This window comes from Cucurbita pepo, chromosome 11 (assembly GCF_057944985.1).
Source record: "Cucurbita pepo subsp. pepo isolate OVF chromosome 11, ASM5794498v1, whole genome shotgun sequence".
In the NCBI taxonomy this organism is placed as follows: domain Eukaryota; kingdom Viridiplantae; phylum Streptophyta; class Magnoliopsida; order Cucurbitales; family Cucurbitaceae; genus Cucurbita; species Cucurbita pepo.
Window position 1 is genome coordinate 16,531,053 of NC_141808.1, and position 17,980 is coordinate 16,549,032.

Consider the following 17,980-nt stretch of genomic DNA (forward strand, 5'->3'; position numbering starts at 1 on the left):
GAGCCAAGGTCAAGCCGAATGACTTGGCCTAGTGTAGAGGCAAGTCGGATGTGTCGCAGACGATTGAACATGCATGCACAGGCGGCGTGTGTGGTTGAACAAGCTTGGATTCCGCACAAGCAATGTTCGATTGGCGAAGACAAACCTCGCCTAAGGTCCGACGAAGCCACAAAGCCGGGGCGAAAATTATATATGGAGCTTAATTCCCCTTAAGGCTAGTCGTGAGCGTGTCAAGATCACGACGCTGCACAGTAAAAAATGTAGGACCGTGACACCTAGCAGACGCATTGTAAAACTATGAACCTGACGGCTATACGTAACGAGTTAAAGCAGACAATATCTGCTAGTGGTGCGCTTGGACTACTACAAATGGTATTAGAGCCAGACACGGAGCCGTGCTAGTGAGGGCGTTGACACCCAAAGGGTGAATTGTGTTATCTCATGTCGAGGTGTGAAAACGTGTCTCTAGCATACACTGACGGTACAAGCTAAAGATTATTCGTTTATTTAAATGTGTGTTAATTGGGAAAATTTATAAGCCACGTCATCACCATCAACAATGGACTGGAGTGGAGCTAGCTAGAGCTACCTTCTCGAACTCTCGATCCTCGGAAAAAGCTCAAACTGCGTTCTCATGTCAAACGTCGTCGTCTTGGACAACGGCGGCGGTCTCATCAAAGCCGGCTTCGGCGGCGACCTCGATCCCTCCGTCATAATCCCTAACTGCCTCTACCGTCCTCTCTCCGCCAAGAAATGGCTCCACCCTTCTCCAATCTCCATTTCCACCACCACCGCCACCGCCGCCGCTGAAGCCTCCTCCGATCTCGACCTCACATCGGCCTCCGTCCGCCGCCCCATAGACCGAGGTTATCTCATAAACCCCGACCTGCAGCGTGACATTTGGTCTCACCTCTTCAACTCTCTTCTTCACGTTAGTCCCTCCAATTCCTCCCTCCTCTTGACGGAACCTCTCTTCACTCTCCCTTCCATTCAACGCGCCACCGACGAGCTCATTTTCGAGGATTTCAATTTTGCTTCTCTCTATGTTTCAGATTCTCCTTCTTTAGTTCACTTCTATGAGGCCAGCCGCCGCCCGACGAGCCTCCTATCTAGGGCACAGTGTAGCCTTGTTGTTGACTGTGGGTTTTCTTTCACTCATGCGGCTCCAGTGTTCCAGAACTTCACTTTGAACTACGCTGTTAAACGCATCGACCTGGGAGGGAAGGCATTGACGAACTATTTGAAGGAGTTGGTTTCATATCGCGCTTTGAATGTTATGGATGAAACCTTCATCATAGACGACGTCAAAGAGAAGCTCTGCTTTGTCTCCCTTAACGTCCCCCGCGACCTCCAGATAGCGAGGTTTGCACCTATTTTCTTCCAGGGCAGGGTTTTGGAGTTTTCTAATGATTTCCCAGAAGAATTTTGCTGGGATTGTTTGAAATTCCTCATTCTTTTGTTATTTTCAGACTATTTGTTTCTTAGGAAAATGTTGGTGAAGAGATGCTAGAACACCATTTTTTCCAGGTTATGAGGCTAGTTATCTGGCTTTTGAATTTTGGTTATCCCATTGAAGTATCTGCAGATTTTCTTTTCTGTGTGCTTGCATCTTTTGTGGAAGATTTCTTATGAGATTGTTTTAGATTGTTTGTCTGTTCTTTAATCTTAGAATGGTGGATTTCCTGGTAAATATGAGCAAAGGATAGTGAAGTTCTTCAGATCATAAGGCCTTTTAGCTTCTAACTTTACTACATTGAATGTTTTTCTTTTCTTCAGTATTTTAGTAGTTGAGCTGTTTGAGTACTTGAGGCTTTGTTTATGCATCAATCTTGATCAAGAGCTATATTCTGTTATGAATTTTTGAAATAGGAAACCAGGAAAGGAAAATCTCTTCCGATGCACATATGTGCTCCCTGATGGGATTTCGTATACAAGGGGTTTTGTTAAAAATCCAGATGAAGCTAAGAGGTACCTCTCCTTGACTGATGAAGCCTCATCTCCATCACTTGGAGTCAAGAATGATGAGACTGAGCTAGATGTCTCAGAAAAGACTGAAAACAGGAAGAAAATTGATCTAACAAAAAATGTAAATTCTTATTCTTGTGTGAATCTATATCAAACTTTCCTTGTTTGTTAAATTCGATCTTCATGGTTTTTGCAGGAATTTGATTTGACGAACGAACGCTTCCTTGTTCCAGAAATGATATTCCATCCTTCAGATTTGGGTTCGTACAATATTCTTATATTCTTGGTTTAAAATATGAACGATCATGAATTTTAATGGCTTTGGATGAGAAACCCCTCTCTCTCTAGTGGACTCCAATCTTGATTAATCTATTTTTCTGTGTTGTTACCTGTATCTGCTGAAGAACATTCTTATTTTTCAAATAAAATTACCATCAAAATTTGGAAGGGGCAGGGGTTCTCAAAGTTCTATGTAGAAGCTTTTGAATTCTCGATTATCTTTGATCAAAGACTTGAAAAGGAATACCTTGCTATCCATCCCATTTGGACTTACTCAATCTGTTGGACAGGAATGAACCAGGCCGGCCTAGCGGAGTGCATTGTTAGAGCTGTTAATTCTTGCCATCCTCATCTGCACCCCGTGCTCTACGAGAGGTATTTTTGTTTGCTATGTGTTGATAGCTTTATAAACAGGCATTGATTTTCACTCCTTTTAAGCTGATACTAACCATTGTTCTTTCAAGCAGTATTGTTTTGACTGGTGGAAGCACTTTATTTCACAATTTTGCAGAGAGATTGTGAGTCCTCATTCCCTTGATCTAACAGTTTATAAGTTCTTCATTCAAATAAATCAATAACTAACATTCCATGACAATTTTTCGTCTTAGAGAGAAGGAGCTCCGGCCTATTGTCCCAGATGAGTGTAAAGTGAAGATAACAACCCAAGAAGAGTAAATTATATGCCCCAAAACACACTTCTTTTTAGTTTTTATCCATTCGAAGTAGAGGCTTGACACATATTGTAAATATTCGTGCTTTTGTTGCAGTCCCATGTTAGGGGTGTGGAGAGGGGGATCACTACTGGCATCAAGTCCTAGTTTTGAAGCAATGTGTGTTACCAAGGCCGAATACGAGGAACTCGGATCTGCTCGGTGTCGGAAGAGATTTTTACATTGAGTGCAAGCATGAAGGTCACTACTAACTCTGACCGAACTAGATCAATTATTCATGAATCAATTATACTACTGTCTGAATGGGTGCTGAATGTTTCTAGTTTTAAACCATAAAATCATTTGTATCTCAAATGATTCTAGAGAATTAAGTTGTGTAGATTTTATCTAAGTTTCTGTGCAAAAACACGATCATGCACGAGGGAAGGCGAACTAATCGATCACTCCCTTATAGAGCTTCATCAAGGTTCCAGCAAGCTTCAGTGGCGGCTCATTCAGGCAGATAAGAAGTAAAACGAAGTTATCTTCTTCTTTAGGGAAGTAACTGTTAATTTCTTAATCTATTGGCAACCCTGAGGATCTTTCAGCTTGAGGATTCAGCTCAGGAGATGGATATGGCCAAATGTGGACTTCTAGTGATTTTTTAATGTAGTTTTTGAAAAAATGTAAAAAAAAATTGTTTCAAAAGTACTTGCAACTGTAGGCTACTTTATTCACTGCCAGAATTAAGATGATTTTTGATAGCTTATCTTCTAAGAGATGATTTCCAAGGGACTTATGTCCAAAATATGCATCTTTCCAGAAGATAATATATCATATATTTAGAATTATTTTAAAACCAACCCCCTCTTTAAGAATTATTCTATAAAAAGACATAGTTAGAAAGCCCCTAATATTTCAGCCTGATTTAAGTATTGATGTTGATGTAAATATCGTGATCTCAATTTTATGAAGATGTCGTTGATATTTTATTGATATTGATGTTGATATCTCTATAGCATATTAAAAATATCGATTTATCGCTCATATTGATTAAAGCCGAATCTCTCGGCTCGTGTTAACATCCACTCATCAATGATATATTCTATTCTTATATGTCAGTGAGCAGGCGTTTGTGGGTCAATTCTAGGCCATAGCAGGGACCAACGTTCTGATGAAAATTAAGTTTTTGTAAGAGGAGGTTGATGAAAAATCTTCATTGGACTGCCTGCAGCTGGAATACAGTAAGGATTTCTGCATTGGATTCGTATTACTTTTTAGTACTATTCACCTCAAAGTGTTAATAAATATTTGAACTTTTAGTCCAAAACGAAATATACGTCAATGTCTATGTCAACTACGGTTGAGTTATACTCCTTTAGCTTGTAAATTTGATTCTCCTTAGCTTGTAAATTGATTCTCTGACTGATTAGAGCCGAGCCAAGCTTGCTTTTAACATGTGTGCTTGATTCTTGCTTGGGCTTTGGCTTTGGCATTTGGCTTTGGCATTGTATTCCAACATTTGAATAGAAAAAGTTGTCAGTCAAAAAGTTATTTACTCTGTTTCTGTTGTCCTGAATCTGTTTCGCTTGGACACTTGTAGATGTATAATTGCTTTGCTGGTGTACCATTTGGCATTCAATCTCTGAATGATGCTGTCTGTCACATTAATGCTTGGTTGATCTTGACATTTTATTGTGCCTGTAATCAGGGAACATTTTTTGTTTTTGTTTTGTAAATCCAGTTTCTGGTTCTTCTTAAAGTTATTCTTATTGTCATTTGTACCCAAAATCATATTTGTTGGGAGATAATTCTGGCAAAAGTAAACATTTTCTCGTAACGAGTTTGTATTTTCGCTTTTGTTTTGAAATTTATAGATCATGTTTCGTTGGAGGAAGAAGGAGGCTTTCACATGTGACGAGAGAAGAAATGAGAAGAAAAGACGTTTTGTTCCAGGATCAGTGGAAGTAGACTTGTTTTTCTTTTTCAAGTTCATCAAGTACAAAGGTGAAAAATCGAACTTTCAACTTTGGTTTCTTATCTATCGAGCTGTCCATTGATTAACATTACTCGATATATTTGTTGAGCATCGATTGAACTGTGTTGGCTAAGTTTTCTCGTAATTTATTAGAAATCAATTTGGGCTATTAGTGAAATTATAGTAGAATACCCAAGACAAAAGTAAACTTTACAGAGAGGCAAGAGCAGAGAGGACCAATGTTCATAAACATGTTGTTTGGCCGTTTGCCCTAAAATAATGTTTCTTTAGTACATCAAACCTATTAGAAAGAGACAAAATGATGTGTCACTATATATATGTATGTGTGTGTATATATAATTAGAAGTCTTTTTTATTTTTTTTTAATTATGCCTAATAAATTATTTATAATAGATGTTTCGGTCCTAAACACGAACGCCCACTCGAAGATGAAAACCAAATCTAAAAACCGCAATACCCACGAAAGATGAAGATAATCGTGGATGGAACCAAAACATGATGTTGCAACCTCTTCCTCGTTTATAATTTCGTCGTTGTTATCATCTACAATCCCGTCTTTGTCACTGTCATCTATGTCACATGGAAGCTTTGGGAATTGTTTGAACACATCGATTAAGAGATCTCGACGTTTGGGTCCCGTCACTTATCCTTCCCTTATCCAAATATTAAAAAAAGAAAAATCTTTTCTTCCTAATTTCATTGAGCATACTAAAGGAAAGGCAAGTGCAATAATTGATCAAACAAGAGTTGACTTTAAATTTGTTTTTATTATTTTATTATGAAGGGAAAAAAGTAAAAAAAAAAAAAACTAAAACGTATTTTTTAACGGGTCGAAGTATATGAACGTTATGGATTTTGATTATATCAATAAAAAAAATTAACGACAATATTTATATTGGTACTAGATTTTCTCAATAGAATCCCAAAAGTAAATATATACCACTTAGGTCTAAAACAGACAATATCATGTCACTATGTAGGTACGCTTAAAAGTCAACATGAGCACAGTGTCACAATCATGCTTGTCCAAGGCGTGTTGCCCATGGCCGTATGCCCATGACTAGCCCAACCCTTTATGTCTTTTCATATTCTAGTGTTTTACTTTTGTATTTCTAGGAAGTATGACGTTTCAGAAATATCATGTCTAGGTCTGTCAGACATGAAATACCTCAGAATGTACTATAGGGGGATACGACTAGTTGCCCAAGGTTATATACTGTAAGCCGTTGTTATTTCTCTCTTGCTTGCTTATATAACGTCTCTTTCAAAAATCTCTCTCTGCCCTCGTTTTCTAAAACCTTTTCTTAAAACCGAGGTTAGAGGCTCGAGCATACGTTGCTTGGCCGTAGGCGACATGGCTTAGCTCACTTGTGGTTGGAAAGTGAATGCCGCACAATCGCACGTCCACTACCATTAAAAGTGCGATTGTGACACACAACTCGATGCTTAATTAAGACACCAACTACTGTATTTGAGATCACATATTCAAATTTCCGCTTTTTCATATCTGATAAACTAAAAAAAAAAAAGAACTGAGTACGAACATTAAAAATCCGAAAAAAATTAATTTATTCATATAAAATAACGAGGCTCGAAAAGCATAACGTTCGAGTGGATAAAAAGAGAGGTTGGTTTTGTGACAATAATGGTCAAAGTTTGGTATTAGAATCTTCTGTTCTTTGTAATGAATATAATTGATGTTGATAGTGCTTTGTACATTATTTATCTTTCAATTAAATGTTTTTTTTTTCTTCACCATATAATATAAATAAATATATATTATATTATATAGAGGAAATCATTTATCATATGGTAATTTTTTTTATCATATGTGTAATTATTTCATTGTCACATATTTTTAAGATAATGTATATTCAACCATATCTTGTGTCCACTTCACTTCCCAAATAATCAAAAGAAAATAAATAAATAAATAATTTCATTTTTTAATTTTTAAATATTTTTATTGTGCATTTGGTATTAGCAACTCCTAGAGTTCACAACATAACCTGACTCACCCTCTATTTTTTAGTTGGGTTAAGTTGGATTGTCGGGTTATCTTTTTTTAATTATTTAAAAAATTATATTTATACATAATATATGTTATATTATTAATTAAAATTTTATAAAACTCAAATATTAAATATTCACGTGTTACAATATTCTTAATTTTCATAATAATTTTAAATGTAAGATAGGGATGGACTGTAACCCTATTTTCAAGGATCGAGTTGACCCGACCAAGAAAAAAGTCAACCCACAAACCTGCTCGAATTTTTAGTTTTCAAAAAATTTAACTCAACCTAAACTGAAAATAAAAAAAAATAAAAAAAATAAAAAAATAACCCAACGAACCTTTGAAAATTTTACAACTATGAATACGAGCATACCTTTGAAAATTCTCTCGAGGTCAAAATTTTCGATTTCTTTGCCCCACCATTGTCGTGCTGAAAAAGAAAACTAGAACCGAACCAAAAAAAATATTATTTCCATATAAACTTCTCAAAACTAAAGTGTCATATTCTTTTTTTTGTTTTAGTTTTTTGAATTATGCTCGAGAATTATTTTTGGTGACGGTCTCATTTAAACTATGAGACATCAAAGTTGACATAGCTCAACAGTAATTGACTCGTTCTTTTTTCGGTGAGGTTTGAGTTAACTTATATAATAACGTGATTATTATTAATACTAAAAATACTCGAGAATAAATTATAAAATAATTAATAAAAAGGTCGAGAATCTAATTTATAGATGAAAACGGTGGGACCTTAGAATAAAGAATATGAACGAGAGTATTTCTTTATGGATTAGAGATCACCAAATTGGCCGAGTCCCACCAATTTGATTTCATTCCAATATTTTAGTAAAGTACTACATATATTTTTTTTAAAAAGTTTCGTTCTTTTAATACGACCATAATGTTCTTCGAACTCTTTCATTCTCACATATTTAACGTGTTTTTCTTTAAATTTTAAAGCTTGTTTGAGCTCCAAGTTCTAGCTTGTTATGGGGCGGGATAAGGAAGCCTTTTCTGTCCCTATCTCTACCTCCTTCATTCATTTTCACCGGATAGAAATTTTCCTATATATATAACGAGCTGGGTGGGACGGAGATCTGGCGAGGTTATATGCAGTGATAGAGACAAGAAATAAAAAACCTATCCCTGTTCTCGTTTAGCTAACAGGGTGATAGATATCTCTCCCCGCTCCATCTTTACTCCTCATTTAAATAGTAATTTTCTACCCCATTCGAGGCGAGCTCTAATGAGGTCCCGACCCCTACAGGTTAAATGAACATCTCTACTTTTAATTATTTGGACGGAGAATTAAGTTTGAACGGTGGTAAACACAAACGTCTCATTCTAGACCATCCAGAAGCAAAAAGCAAAGATGGGTAGTTTGAAGGCTCCCCAAGTTGAAAAGGGGAAAGGGGACAGAGAATGAAGAGAGGAAGAGGATGGGTTTGGCACTTGGGCAGTTTGAGCTCCCTGTAGATATGGACTTGTCATGAAAATAGGGGAAAGAGATGAAGAAGAGGGCTTTGGAGGTCGCCCATTGTGATGCCTTTTTCAGAGTGGGGACATCAAATGAGACATGAGAGAGTGGGTATGGCATGCAATGTCAGGGGCTGTGTCATTCGCCACTGCCACCACCACTCACAACCATTACCATGCTCTCTTCTTCAAAGTCGATGTGATAGGAGTAGAATGAAGCATTCTTTATATATGTGTGAAAACATCTCCTTAGTAGACGTGTTTTAAAAACTTCGAAAGGAAGTTCGAAACGGAAAGTCCCAAGAAGACAACATCTGCTGTCGGTGGGCTTAGGCCGTTATAAATGATATCAAAATCAGACACCATGCGATGTGCCAGCAAGGAGGCTGAGCCCGCAGGAGGTGGACTAAAGACGGTGTGCTAGTAAGGATGTTAGGCTCTGAAGAAGGGTGAATTGGTGGGGGTCTCACATGTTGGAGAAGGGAACGAGTGGCAGCGAGGATGCTGAGCCTCGAAGGGGGTGGATTGTGAAATCCCACATCGGTTGGGGAGGAGGATGGAGCATTCTTTATAAGGGTGTGGAAACTCCCCACACATCGGTTGGAGAAGGGAACGAGTGACAGTGAGGACGATGGGCCCCAAAGGGAGGGTGGATTGTGGGAGGAGAACGAAACATACTTTATAAGGGTGCGGAAACTCCCCACATCGGTTGGAGAAGGGAACGAGTGGCAGTGAGAACGTTGGGCCCCGAAGGGAGAGTGGATTAGATCCCACATCGGTTGGGGAGGAGTACAAGGGTGGAAACTCCTCACATCGGTTGGAGAAGGAAATGAATGCTAGCGAGGACTTTGCTCCCTGAAGGGAGGGTGGATTGTGAGATCCCACATCATAGGGGGAGAAGTATAAGAGGGTGAAAACTCCCACATCGGTTGGAAGTGTGTGGAAACTCCTCTCTCTCTCTAACAGACACATTCTAAGTGAGAAAAATCCCTATCTACTGTGAGCTTGAGCAGTTAAAATCCCATTTCAAACAAAACCCATTACTTATTTGGAAGCAAAGGGTATGAATTGGGTGAAAATGGAGAGACCCAGATGAAAAAAAGGTAATATTTTGAAGGTAGAAATGGATTGGTTTTGAAATTTGGTTTGCTCATTTTGAAGATAGATTCAAAGTGTTGATGAGATGATGGGAGGTCGCTGTTTTGGGCAGTAGTGGCCCATGCTGGAGGTAATTGATGTGCCAATTGCTGAATGTTGTGGCAGGGAGATTTTACAGGGCACTTTTTGAAGCCCACCCCCCCACCCCCTCCACTCTATTTTCCCCAATAGGTGACACTCCTTATACACAAAAACAACTAGATTCAACATCAAACTTTGGGGGTAAACCATCTTAAATTATTGAAGAAGACAAGGAATGAGAAACCTGCCCTTTCTCTCTCGCTCTCTCTCTCCAAACCCAGCATAAACTGTCCCATTGCTAATTGGGGAACCAAGATGGAGGATTAAAACACATCGAGCCAATGCAAATCATCCAAACCCATCTCCCGTAGCACTGATTTTTGGGAGCTGAGCGTTTCGAATCTTTTGTTGGTTTCTTTTTCTCTTCGTCAAAGATTTTGTGTAGCCACGGGGGAACGAAGATGCCGCGGCCAGGCCCGAGACCGTATGAGTGCGTGCGGAGAGCTTGGCACAGCGATAGGCACCAACCCATGAGAGGTTCCATTATTCAGCAAATTTTCAGGTTCTGGGTCTTGTTTAATTTTGCTGATTCTCTTCGACTTTGATTCTGTATTTTTCACATTTTGATGAATTTGCACACCATGTGTTTGATCAGGGTTGTCAATGAGAATCATACTCCTGCTACTAAGAAGAACAAGGAATGGCAGGAGAAATTGCCGATTGTTGTTTTGAAAGCTGAAGAAATCATGTATTCTAAAGCTAATTCCGAGGTATTTTTTCCCCCCTTAACCCTTGCGTCTTGTTCATAATTCGGATCTTGTCGTGTTTCATCCCTGTGATTTGCTTAGGCTGAGTATATGAATCTTGAAACGCTTTGGGATCGTTTAAATGATGCTGTTAACACCATAATTCGTAGAGATGAAACCACTGAAAGTGGTGACCGTTTGCCTCCATGTGTTGAAGGTAAAAACATTCTTGCATTTCAAGTTCTTGATTCTTATAGGAAATGTATTAGGTTTAGTTTGTTCTTTGTCATCTGTTTGTATGAACACAAGCCATTAGTCATACCTGTTTTGTCTTTCTTTGCTGCTTCTCTGTGGAATTCAGCTGCACTTAACCTCGGTTGCGTCCCGGTACGAGCATCTAGAAGCCAACGGCATAGTAACCCAAGGACTTATCTTACTCCAAGGGGACAAGAACCCACATTGGATAAAGCTACCGACGAAAGATGCCTACCGACATCGTCGTTACACCCTGCTAACCAGTTGAACTTTGCAAGAGCCAAGACTATGAACCCCAAACAACATAACAACCCCACCATTCCAAGTAACCCTGCCTTCTTGCTTGAGAATGTCCCAGTTGTTCATAACAGTTATTCAATGACTGAGACCAATACCCCACTTAACTTGGGATCTGTTTATCCATTGTATTATGGATTTCGTTGTCCAACTGAAGAGCCCAACTTAGGCTCCCAGATTTCTGCAGATGCCAACCAACAGACTATATTTTTGGGTAGACCGATCGTATCAAGTACCGAGCTGCCTGCTGAGCACTGCCTTCTTTCGTGCAAAACGAGCAATGCTATGAGCAGATTTCCACCAGAAGTTATCACAGCCAGAGAAGAAAAGCTACCAGACACAGAATGTGATTTATCTTTGAGGTTGGGTTTACCTTCCCAGCCATGTGTGAGCACTAGGAAAGCTTGGGCTCTTGAAACTGGGGACATTGCTCCAAGCAGTTCCCACGAGACGCACAAATTTCACGATCAAACCATTTACGCGAATAAAGAGTTCAGTTTTTTCCCAAGCAGAACTGCATTTGACTCCTTCGGTTCCTGTTCAAATATGTGGAGTTCAGATGGCGGGGGTTGGAATCCAGAATCTTCCACAAAAAAACGCAAAGATCCCTTTAGTAGCAATGAGGAGGACGAACCATTTTGTTTGCCACCTGAGGTTCCATCTTACTGGTTTAACAGTCAAACTAAAGGGTCAGGTTTGTAGACAGTTTTTTCCATGTCGTGGCATATAAGATCGGAAATTTTAACGTTTCCCATGATGTCGTATTGTCACCAATGAGAACTATTCCTTTTGTAGCTTTAGTTGAAATTTTATAATATTTGAGTCTCAACTACCCAACTGTATAATTAGAGTTCAGGCCCTCCAAACATGTGAGGTGTGACATTGAGCTGAGTGAATCATTAACCAACATGGTCAGAATGGAAATCCGAATAGTATAACTACGAACGGTTAGGCACATAACTAATACAACGATAGAAATGAATTCAATCTTGAGTTACAAGTTCTTTTGTGCTACATGAGAATTACTTTCCATGAACTGTGATACCGTGCTGTTTATGCTCGTTGAGAATAAGATCATTTTCTCTGCCTTCTCTGAGACCCAATGTATTGAATTCTTTGGTGTTCATCTTTTTTGGTACTTCGTGACATGCTTCCATTACTTACAAAAGTAAACCGGACACTTCCAGCATTGTAACTCGGGGAGCAGGGTAGGGAAGTTATCGCTTCAATGCCTTTTCTGTTTAGTCATATGCTAAGAATACTAGGAATTTCTACAGCTGTTCGTTCATCAATCTGGTCAAATGCCTACATTATATGAATAAATTTGAATATTCGTGTGGTTACGAGTTCGAACTTTAGTACCATTTATCTAAGATATGAAATATCTTATAAATTAGACTATTTTTCCCATTGTTTTTTGCAGGTTCCTTTATCCTAATACATACTCATTTCAATATATCACACGACAGGGCACACACTGATATACGTACACGTATGTGTATATTCGTGAAACGAGAGCTTAGGGTCACCTTGCTTGAATCTATATTTATTCTTTTCCCAGTTACATGGCTTAACTTGTTGTAATGTATATTGAGAGCCAATATCACAACTTCCAAACTGGGATGCGTTTTCGATATTTTGTTGATTCATGTACTTAAATTTGCTTGCCTCGTGTGGTTCAAATACTTTGATTAACTATTTTTGTCATAGGATTAGGATTGTTCTTATCAAGGGAATATTAAAGTAATTGCTTTCTTTCATTGAGGATGTCTTGTATCTCACTCTGAGCTGCTGACTGTTATTGATTTCTCCTTATTCTGGAGTTGAAGTTGCATCTTTTGTGGGGTGAGATTCTCCTGGTACTTTTTCTCCAAGTTATTATATGATGTGCATCAATAAGTGAAATTGTATTGTCTGGATGAGAAACATGTACATACATACGTTACTTGTATAGATATCGGGTGTATATACATACATATGTTTGTATGTATGTATCTAGGTATATAATGGGGTGTCAAGGGCCCACACTAGTATTATGCTCATGACATATGTAACAGTCCAAGCCCACCGCTAATAAATATTGTTCTCTTTAGGCTTTCCTTTTCGGGCTTTCCCTTAAGGTTTTTAAAACTCGTCTACTAGGGAGAGGTTTCCACACCCTTATAAAGAATGATTCGCTCCCCTACCCAATTGATGTGGGATCTCACAATCCACCTCTTTCGGGGCCCAGCGGCCTCGCTAACACTCATTCCCTTCTCCAACCAATGTGGGACCCTCCAATCCACTCACCTTCGGGGCCCAGCGTCCTTGTTGGCTCACCGCCTCGTGTCCACCTCTTTCAGTTGGGGAGGAGAACGACACATTCTTTATAAAGGTGTGGAAACCTCTCCCTAGTAGACGCGTTTTAAAAGACCTTGAGGGGAAGCCCGAAACGGAAAGCCCAAAAAGGACAATATCTGCTAGCGGTAGGACTTGGGCTGTTACAACATACCTCACTAGTTTTGAGGAAGTTTCACTCGCCCTAAAGCCAGCTGTGGGAGACAGGGTTTTATGTCAAAGGGTTTAAATCCAAGGCTTTGAAGGGTATCTCCAAAATATCTTAAGCGTTTACCATGAGATACATTGATTCAAAGCTTTGGTAGATGTTACATTTTCCCCTATTAAAAAAGAATGTGATCAGAGCATGTTTAAATTAGGTACATTTTCATATTTTGGATCACATTCAACTGAACAAAATTACATAATCTTCAAAAGGCTCCATATGTCATTTTTCTTATAAATATACATTGCCTCTGATGAGAAATGGATCTGAACTTGCTTAACATATCTTAATCTTATGTTTGTATTGATCTTCTATCACTGTATCCTTGATTTCGTTGAATCTTTCAGTGTATAAGACTCAACCCTTGTTCATCTGGGAAGCATATATGATTGTAACTTTTTTGCTTATGGGAGGCTGCACTTTTGTTTATCCTGCCACTGACTGATTGATTGTTACCTTAAATATTCTCTTATAGCTTCCCCCAACTCACTTGGTACCATTTAGATTTGTCATTGAAACAGAGAAACATGTCATGTATGGGAACTTGCTGATATGAAATCTGCCATGAATTTTCTTACAAACATGTTCATTATTTATTCCAATGATTGTGAATGAAACTGGAAACAATTCAGCGAGGCTGGAAAATAACAAAATCCAGGAATCCCACTTCTTAACACATTGTTTCAGCACATAACATACTTTGATGTAGTAGGAAGAAGATGCTGCTACCTATGGTGAACATAGCTGCATACAAAGCTTTTGCCAGGAGAGGCAGGAGCAGAGCTTGGTGCCGGTGCTGCTGGCGTTGTCAAGCTATTAGACCCGACACTCACGCTCAACTTCTCCCTGAACGAGCACTGGGGAGCGACATGGCTTGTGCCATGAAGTGGTCCTGCCTTGGTACAGTTTTCATACTTATCCTTTGTTACCTCAGCTACATTATGCATGATATATTCGAATTCTGTAAGCAAAAGAGAAAAAGAAAACCATATTTGCATATATAGTTCACGTATCGGCTCGACTATTTATGCAGTTAGAACAGAACAGAACAGAACGTAATTTTGTGAAAACGAAACCCAGTTGAGTTTGAGCCAAATTGTACAAGAGAAAGGTCATCTTTAGTTCTCTACTGTTTGTTCCCATTAGTTTCATCTCAGTTAAAATGTGACATTCTGCTGGCTTCTCTACAAGTTTACTAACTCATATAACTCACCTTTTGTGCCTTATGAAACCAATACAATGCATACAAATTCAAGTTTTGCAAGCTTCTTAGACCCGAGAACTGGTCGTCCCCTTCGAGTTTTTGAGCTCTATTGTTAATGAATGTAATTAGTGCTCGAATTAAGGGTTCGAAGGCCATCTCGACAAGATTTGGACATGTTTTGTTGGTTGTACAACTGTGTCGTTGAGTTCTAAGAGTCGAAAATTAACACTTGTTATGAACCTGACAGGCATTGGAGGAGGGTTTAAAGGCTTTGTTACCAAGTTTGTCACCAACAGTGAAGATCTTATGGGCAGCCCGGCGTATAAGGACTTGTCCTTCAGGATTCTCAAGCCTTCATGGCCTCCAACTACATGGATGGTTGCAGCCATGGCTGGCACATGCCAAAGCGATCACGCACCAAACAAACTCATTGTGCTGGCCATTTGCTCCTTTGTGCTGTGTTCGCAGGTTATGCCTCTTTTCTAGCTCGTTCCTTTCCTTTTTCCCTCTTGAGCCTTTTCCTATTGTGTCACGGTCGCACTTTTATAGTAGTAAGACAACAATTATGTCGCATTTGTTCTAACCCAATGAACTAGTCAACCATATAGAAGTCGGATTTTGCGAGCAACCTTGTGTCACGTTTGGAGAAATGTTTTAGAAAACGTGAGCGAAAAACTACGTTGAAAATAATTTACCCCGGTAGGAAGAATTGACAACTAGTCACATCCTCCTATAATACATTTTGGGGCATTTTAGTCTTAGCGGGTGCAGACATGATTTTGGTGACCGGTCATACACCTCCATATTGACACAACAAAAATAATAAGGATATATCTAATATACATGATTTTGGTGACCGGTCATATACCCTCGCATTGGCACAACAAAAATAGTAAGGATATATCTAACACGAAAGCAAGTAAAGAGGGTTTGGAACAGACATAAGACTATGGAAAACACGTCCTGGACATGCCATTAGCAGCTGTATATTTTGAGTTCAACAATATACGGGTTGAAAAGATTCGAACATATGTCTAACCAATTAAACTATGTTCAGTTGGGCATAATCGCACGGATAGTTTGTGTTGTTAAAAATTTTAATTATTTTGATAAAGATAAATTATTCGAGGAGATCGCTACAATGTGACTGTTAGTTTTATATTGTTTTATATGAGAGAAAAACTACAAAATACATAGAATTTATATCGAGGCATTTAGATTTTCAAAGTCTCTTCCCCATTCAACTAGAGATGTCCATTTAACCAATAGGTTCGAGACCCTACGAGCACTCCCTCCAGGAATGGGAGAGAGAACATTAGAGATTTTTCTCTATTAGCTAAATGGGCAAAGACAGAGATTACATTTTTCATTCTCATCCCTGACCCCACCTCAATCCTGCCATGCTCCACATTTATATATAAATATATATCGATATATAATATAAATATAATAAATTAGTTTTTTAGAAATAATTTTTTTATAATTTATATTTCTAAAATATATATAATTTATATATAATATATTCGCTAAAATATATATAAAAAATAAAAAGAAAGCTTAATAAATTTATTTTCTTAAGAAAATAATCCTAATAAATTTATAATTTATATTTCTACAATCAAGTATGGAGACGAAGAAACCTCAAAAAAAAAAAAAAAAAAAAAAAAAAAAAAAAAAAAAAACGACGGCTAGTACAGCAGAGCAACGACGACGGCGAGAATAGAGGCGGAGAAGGTGGAGGCTCGGAGCGATGTAGCGGTGCTGGGAGGCGGTGGGGCGGTAGTCGGAGATAGAGTTGAAGGGATGTTGTCAGATGGAGGCGTCGCGATTGAGGGCGGAGGTGCGGTGAGGCCGGCGGTAAGAGAGGGAGAGGGTGACGGAGCAGAAGAAGAGGTTGCTCTGACGGTAATGGACAACTTTTGACCATCGTTGCAATGGCTAAGGAACGAGCACATGAAGTGGTGGTCACCGGCAGAAGCGAGTGTGATCCTTGCTGGACTCTTGGTCTCCACGGAGATCGGATTGCTACCATTGCAAGAATTATGAGAACCTTTTGTCACTTCCGTTACGTCATGTCGTTCATTCACAAAGTTGAAAACTGCACAAAATCAATCACGTTCAGCTACATGTTGAACACGACTCTTCACAATGGTATCATATTGTCCACTTTGAATATAATCTCTTTACTCTGGACTTCCCCAAAAGACCTCATACCAATAGAGAGAGTATTCATTCATTATAAACTCATGATCATTCCCTAAATTAGCCGATGTGAGACTTTCATCCAACACCTCCCCTCGGACAAAGTACGCATCCCCTTAATCGAGGCTCGACTCATTTTCTTTTGGAGTCTTAGTCATTTTTTACTATGCCTTTAAGGAGTCCCGACTCCTTTTGGAGTCATTCCACATTTGAGGATTCTATTGACATACTAAATATAGGGCATGACAGACTCTCTTAAATAGTATTTTTTTTATTATTATTTCATCAAATCATAATAATCGTAATTAATAAAATAAATTAATTTAACGTTTTTTTTCTTACCAAGAATGTCTCCGACAACAAACGTTTTATCGGAAGCCCACTCGGAGTAGACAGTAGAAATAGGCGGGACAGTCCAACCCAATGCGTCACCGACAGTATAAGTGGCGGCGGAAGAGCACTGCCACGACGCGGCGGCCATGAGGAGGAGGAGGAGAATCGCCAGCCGATTAAATCCTACGGCCATGATTTTGTGTTCTCAGCTGGCCTTTTTTGGTTAAACTCTATTTGTGGTTTTTGTGCAAAAAATGGAGACTTTTTTTTGGATATTTATAGAGTTTAGGATCTCAAACATTCGTGTAAAATAAGCCATTGGATGAAGGACACGTGTGAATGAAATGGACGGTGATGATAAGCTGCCACGAGTTTAGATGCTTAGAAATTTAGGCTTCCTGTGTTAGGTTTCTTATTGAACACATTTGTAGGAGTGTTCAAAAAACTTAACGACCCGAAAAACTCGATCTATCCAACCTAATCTAAACTGAGTTAGGTTCGATTCAATTGAACGAAAAAAATTGTGATTGAATTACGTTGGGTTCATTATTGAACAAAAGTTGTTTGGCTTAACATATTTATAACCCGAACAATTAAATTAAGTCTGTCCCAGCTCACGAACACCTTAAATGTGAGTCTTTCGACTTGGCATTGACCAAACTTTTAACTTTGGCTTCACATGGACAAGATGGAAATGGTTGACTAGTCACATGCATAATTATAATAATAATTATTATTATTTAAAAACAATAAATTTATTATTTAATTTATATTGTATTTTAGGTCAGAGAAAATTTTATGGAAAAAGCAATGGCATATACACACTTGACAACAAA

The 17,980-nt window shown here is 38.6% G+C and overlaps 2 protein-coding genes and 1 pseudogene across 8 annotated transcripts; 2 read left to right on the forward strand and 1 right to left on the reverse strand.

Moving 5' to 3' along the window:
- The first annotated feature begins 528 nt into the window (after nt 1-528).
- Nucleotides 529-5,050, forward strand: ARP6 (actin-related protein 6). Of its 6 annotated transcripts, XR_015423015.1 has the most exons (10): nt 530-1,362; nt 1,870-2,086; nt 2,162-2,225; nt 2,535-2,619; nt 2,712-2,762; nt 2,853-2,915; nt 3,012-3,155; nt 3,370-3,434; nt 4,017-4,138; nt 4,772-5,050. XR_015423015.1 is itself a non-coding variant. In XM_087128722.1 (8 exons), the coding sequence occupies exons 1-7, from the start codon at nt 635-637 to the stop codon at nt 3,139-3,141; spliced, it is 1,338 nt and encodes a 445-aa protein (XP_086984848.1). In that variant the 5' UTR covers nt 529-634; the 3' UTR covers nt 3,142-3,155; nt 3,296-3,673. The 6 variants fall into 6 exon arrangements, 3 of the variants coding, with proteins under 3 accessions (XP_086984848.1, XP_086984849.1, XP_086984847.1); XR_015423014.1 differs by having other exon boundaries at nt 3,012-3,434; XR_002816617.2 differs by lacking the exon at nt 3,370-3,434 and having other exon boundaries at nt 4,772-5,005.
- Nucleotides 5,051-9,438: 4,388 nt separating this feature from the next.
- On the forward strand, nt 9,439-11,692 carry LOC111805152 (uncharacterized). The gene is made up of 4 exons (XM_023690068.2): nt 9,439-10,127; nt 10,221-10,335; nt 10,414-10,528; nt 10,673-11,692. The coding sequence occupies exons 1-4, from the start codon at nt 10,027-10,029 to the stop codon at nt 11,563-11,565; spliced, it is 1,224 nt and encodes a 407-aa protein (XP_023545836.2). The 5' UTR covers nt 9,439-10,026; the 3' UTR covers nt 11,566-11,692.
- Nucleotides 11,693-16,297: 4,605 nt separating this feature from the next.
- Nucleotides 16,298-17,373, reverse strand: LOC111804839 (stellacyanin pseudogene; annotated as a pseudogene). The gene is made up of 2 exons (XR_015422996.1): nt 17,154-17,373; nt 16,298-16,707 (listed from the first exon to the last, which is right to left on the reverse strand). The product of XR_015422996.1 is annotated as a stellacyanin pseudogene (transcript).
- Between the last annotated feature and the right edge of the window lie 607 nt (nt 17,374-17,980).

Coding starts and splice junctions, on each gene's coding strand:
- ARP6 (XM_087128722.1), top strand. CDS start 635: ATGTCAAACGTCGTCGTCTTGGACAACGGCGGCGGTCTCATCAAAGCC. Junction 2,226..2,534: donor ATTCCATCCTTCAGATTTGG/GTTCGTACAATA, acceptor TCTGTTGGACAG/GAATGAACCAGGCCGGCCTA. Junction 2,916..3,011: donor AAGATAACAACCCAAGAAGA/GTAAATTATATG, acceptor CTTTTGTTGCAG/TCCCATGTTAGGGGTGTGGA.
- LOC111805152 (XM_023690068.2), top strand. CDS start 10,027: ATGCCGCGGCCAGGCCCGAGACCGTATGAGTGCGTGCGGAGAGCTTGG. Junction 10,128..10,220: donor ATTATTCAGCAAATTTTCAG/GTTCTGGGTCTT, acceptor GTGTTTGATCAG/GGTTGTCAATGAGAATCATA. Junction 10,529..10,672: donor TTTGCCTCCATGTGTTGAAG/GTAAAAACATTC, acceptor TGTGGAATTCAG/CTGCACTTAACCTCGGTTGC.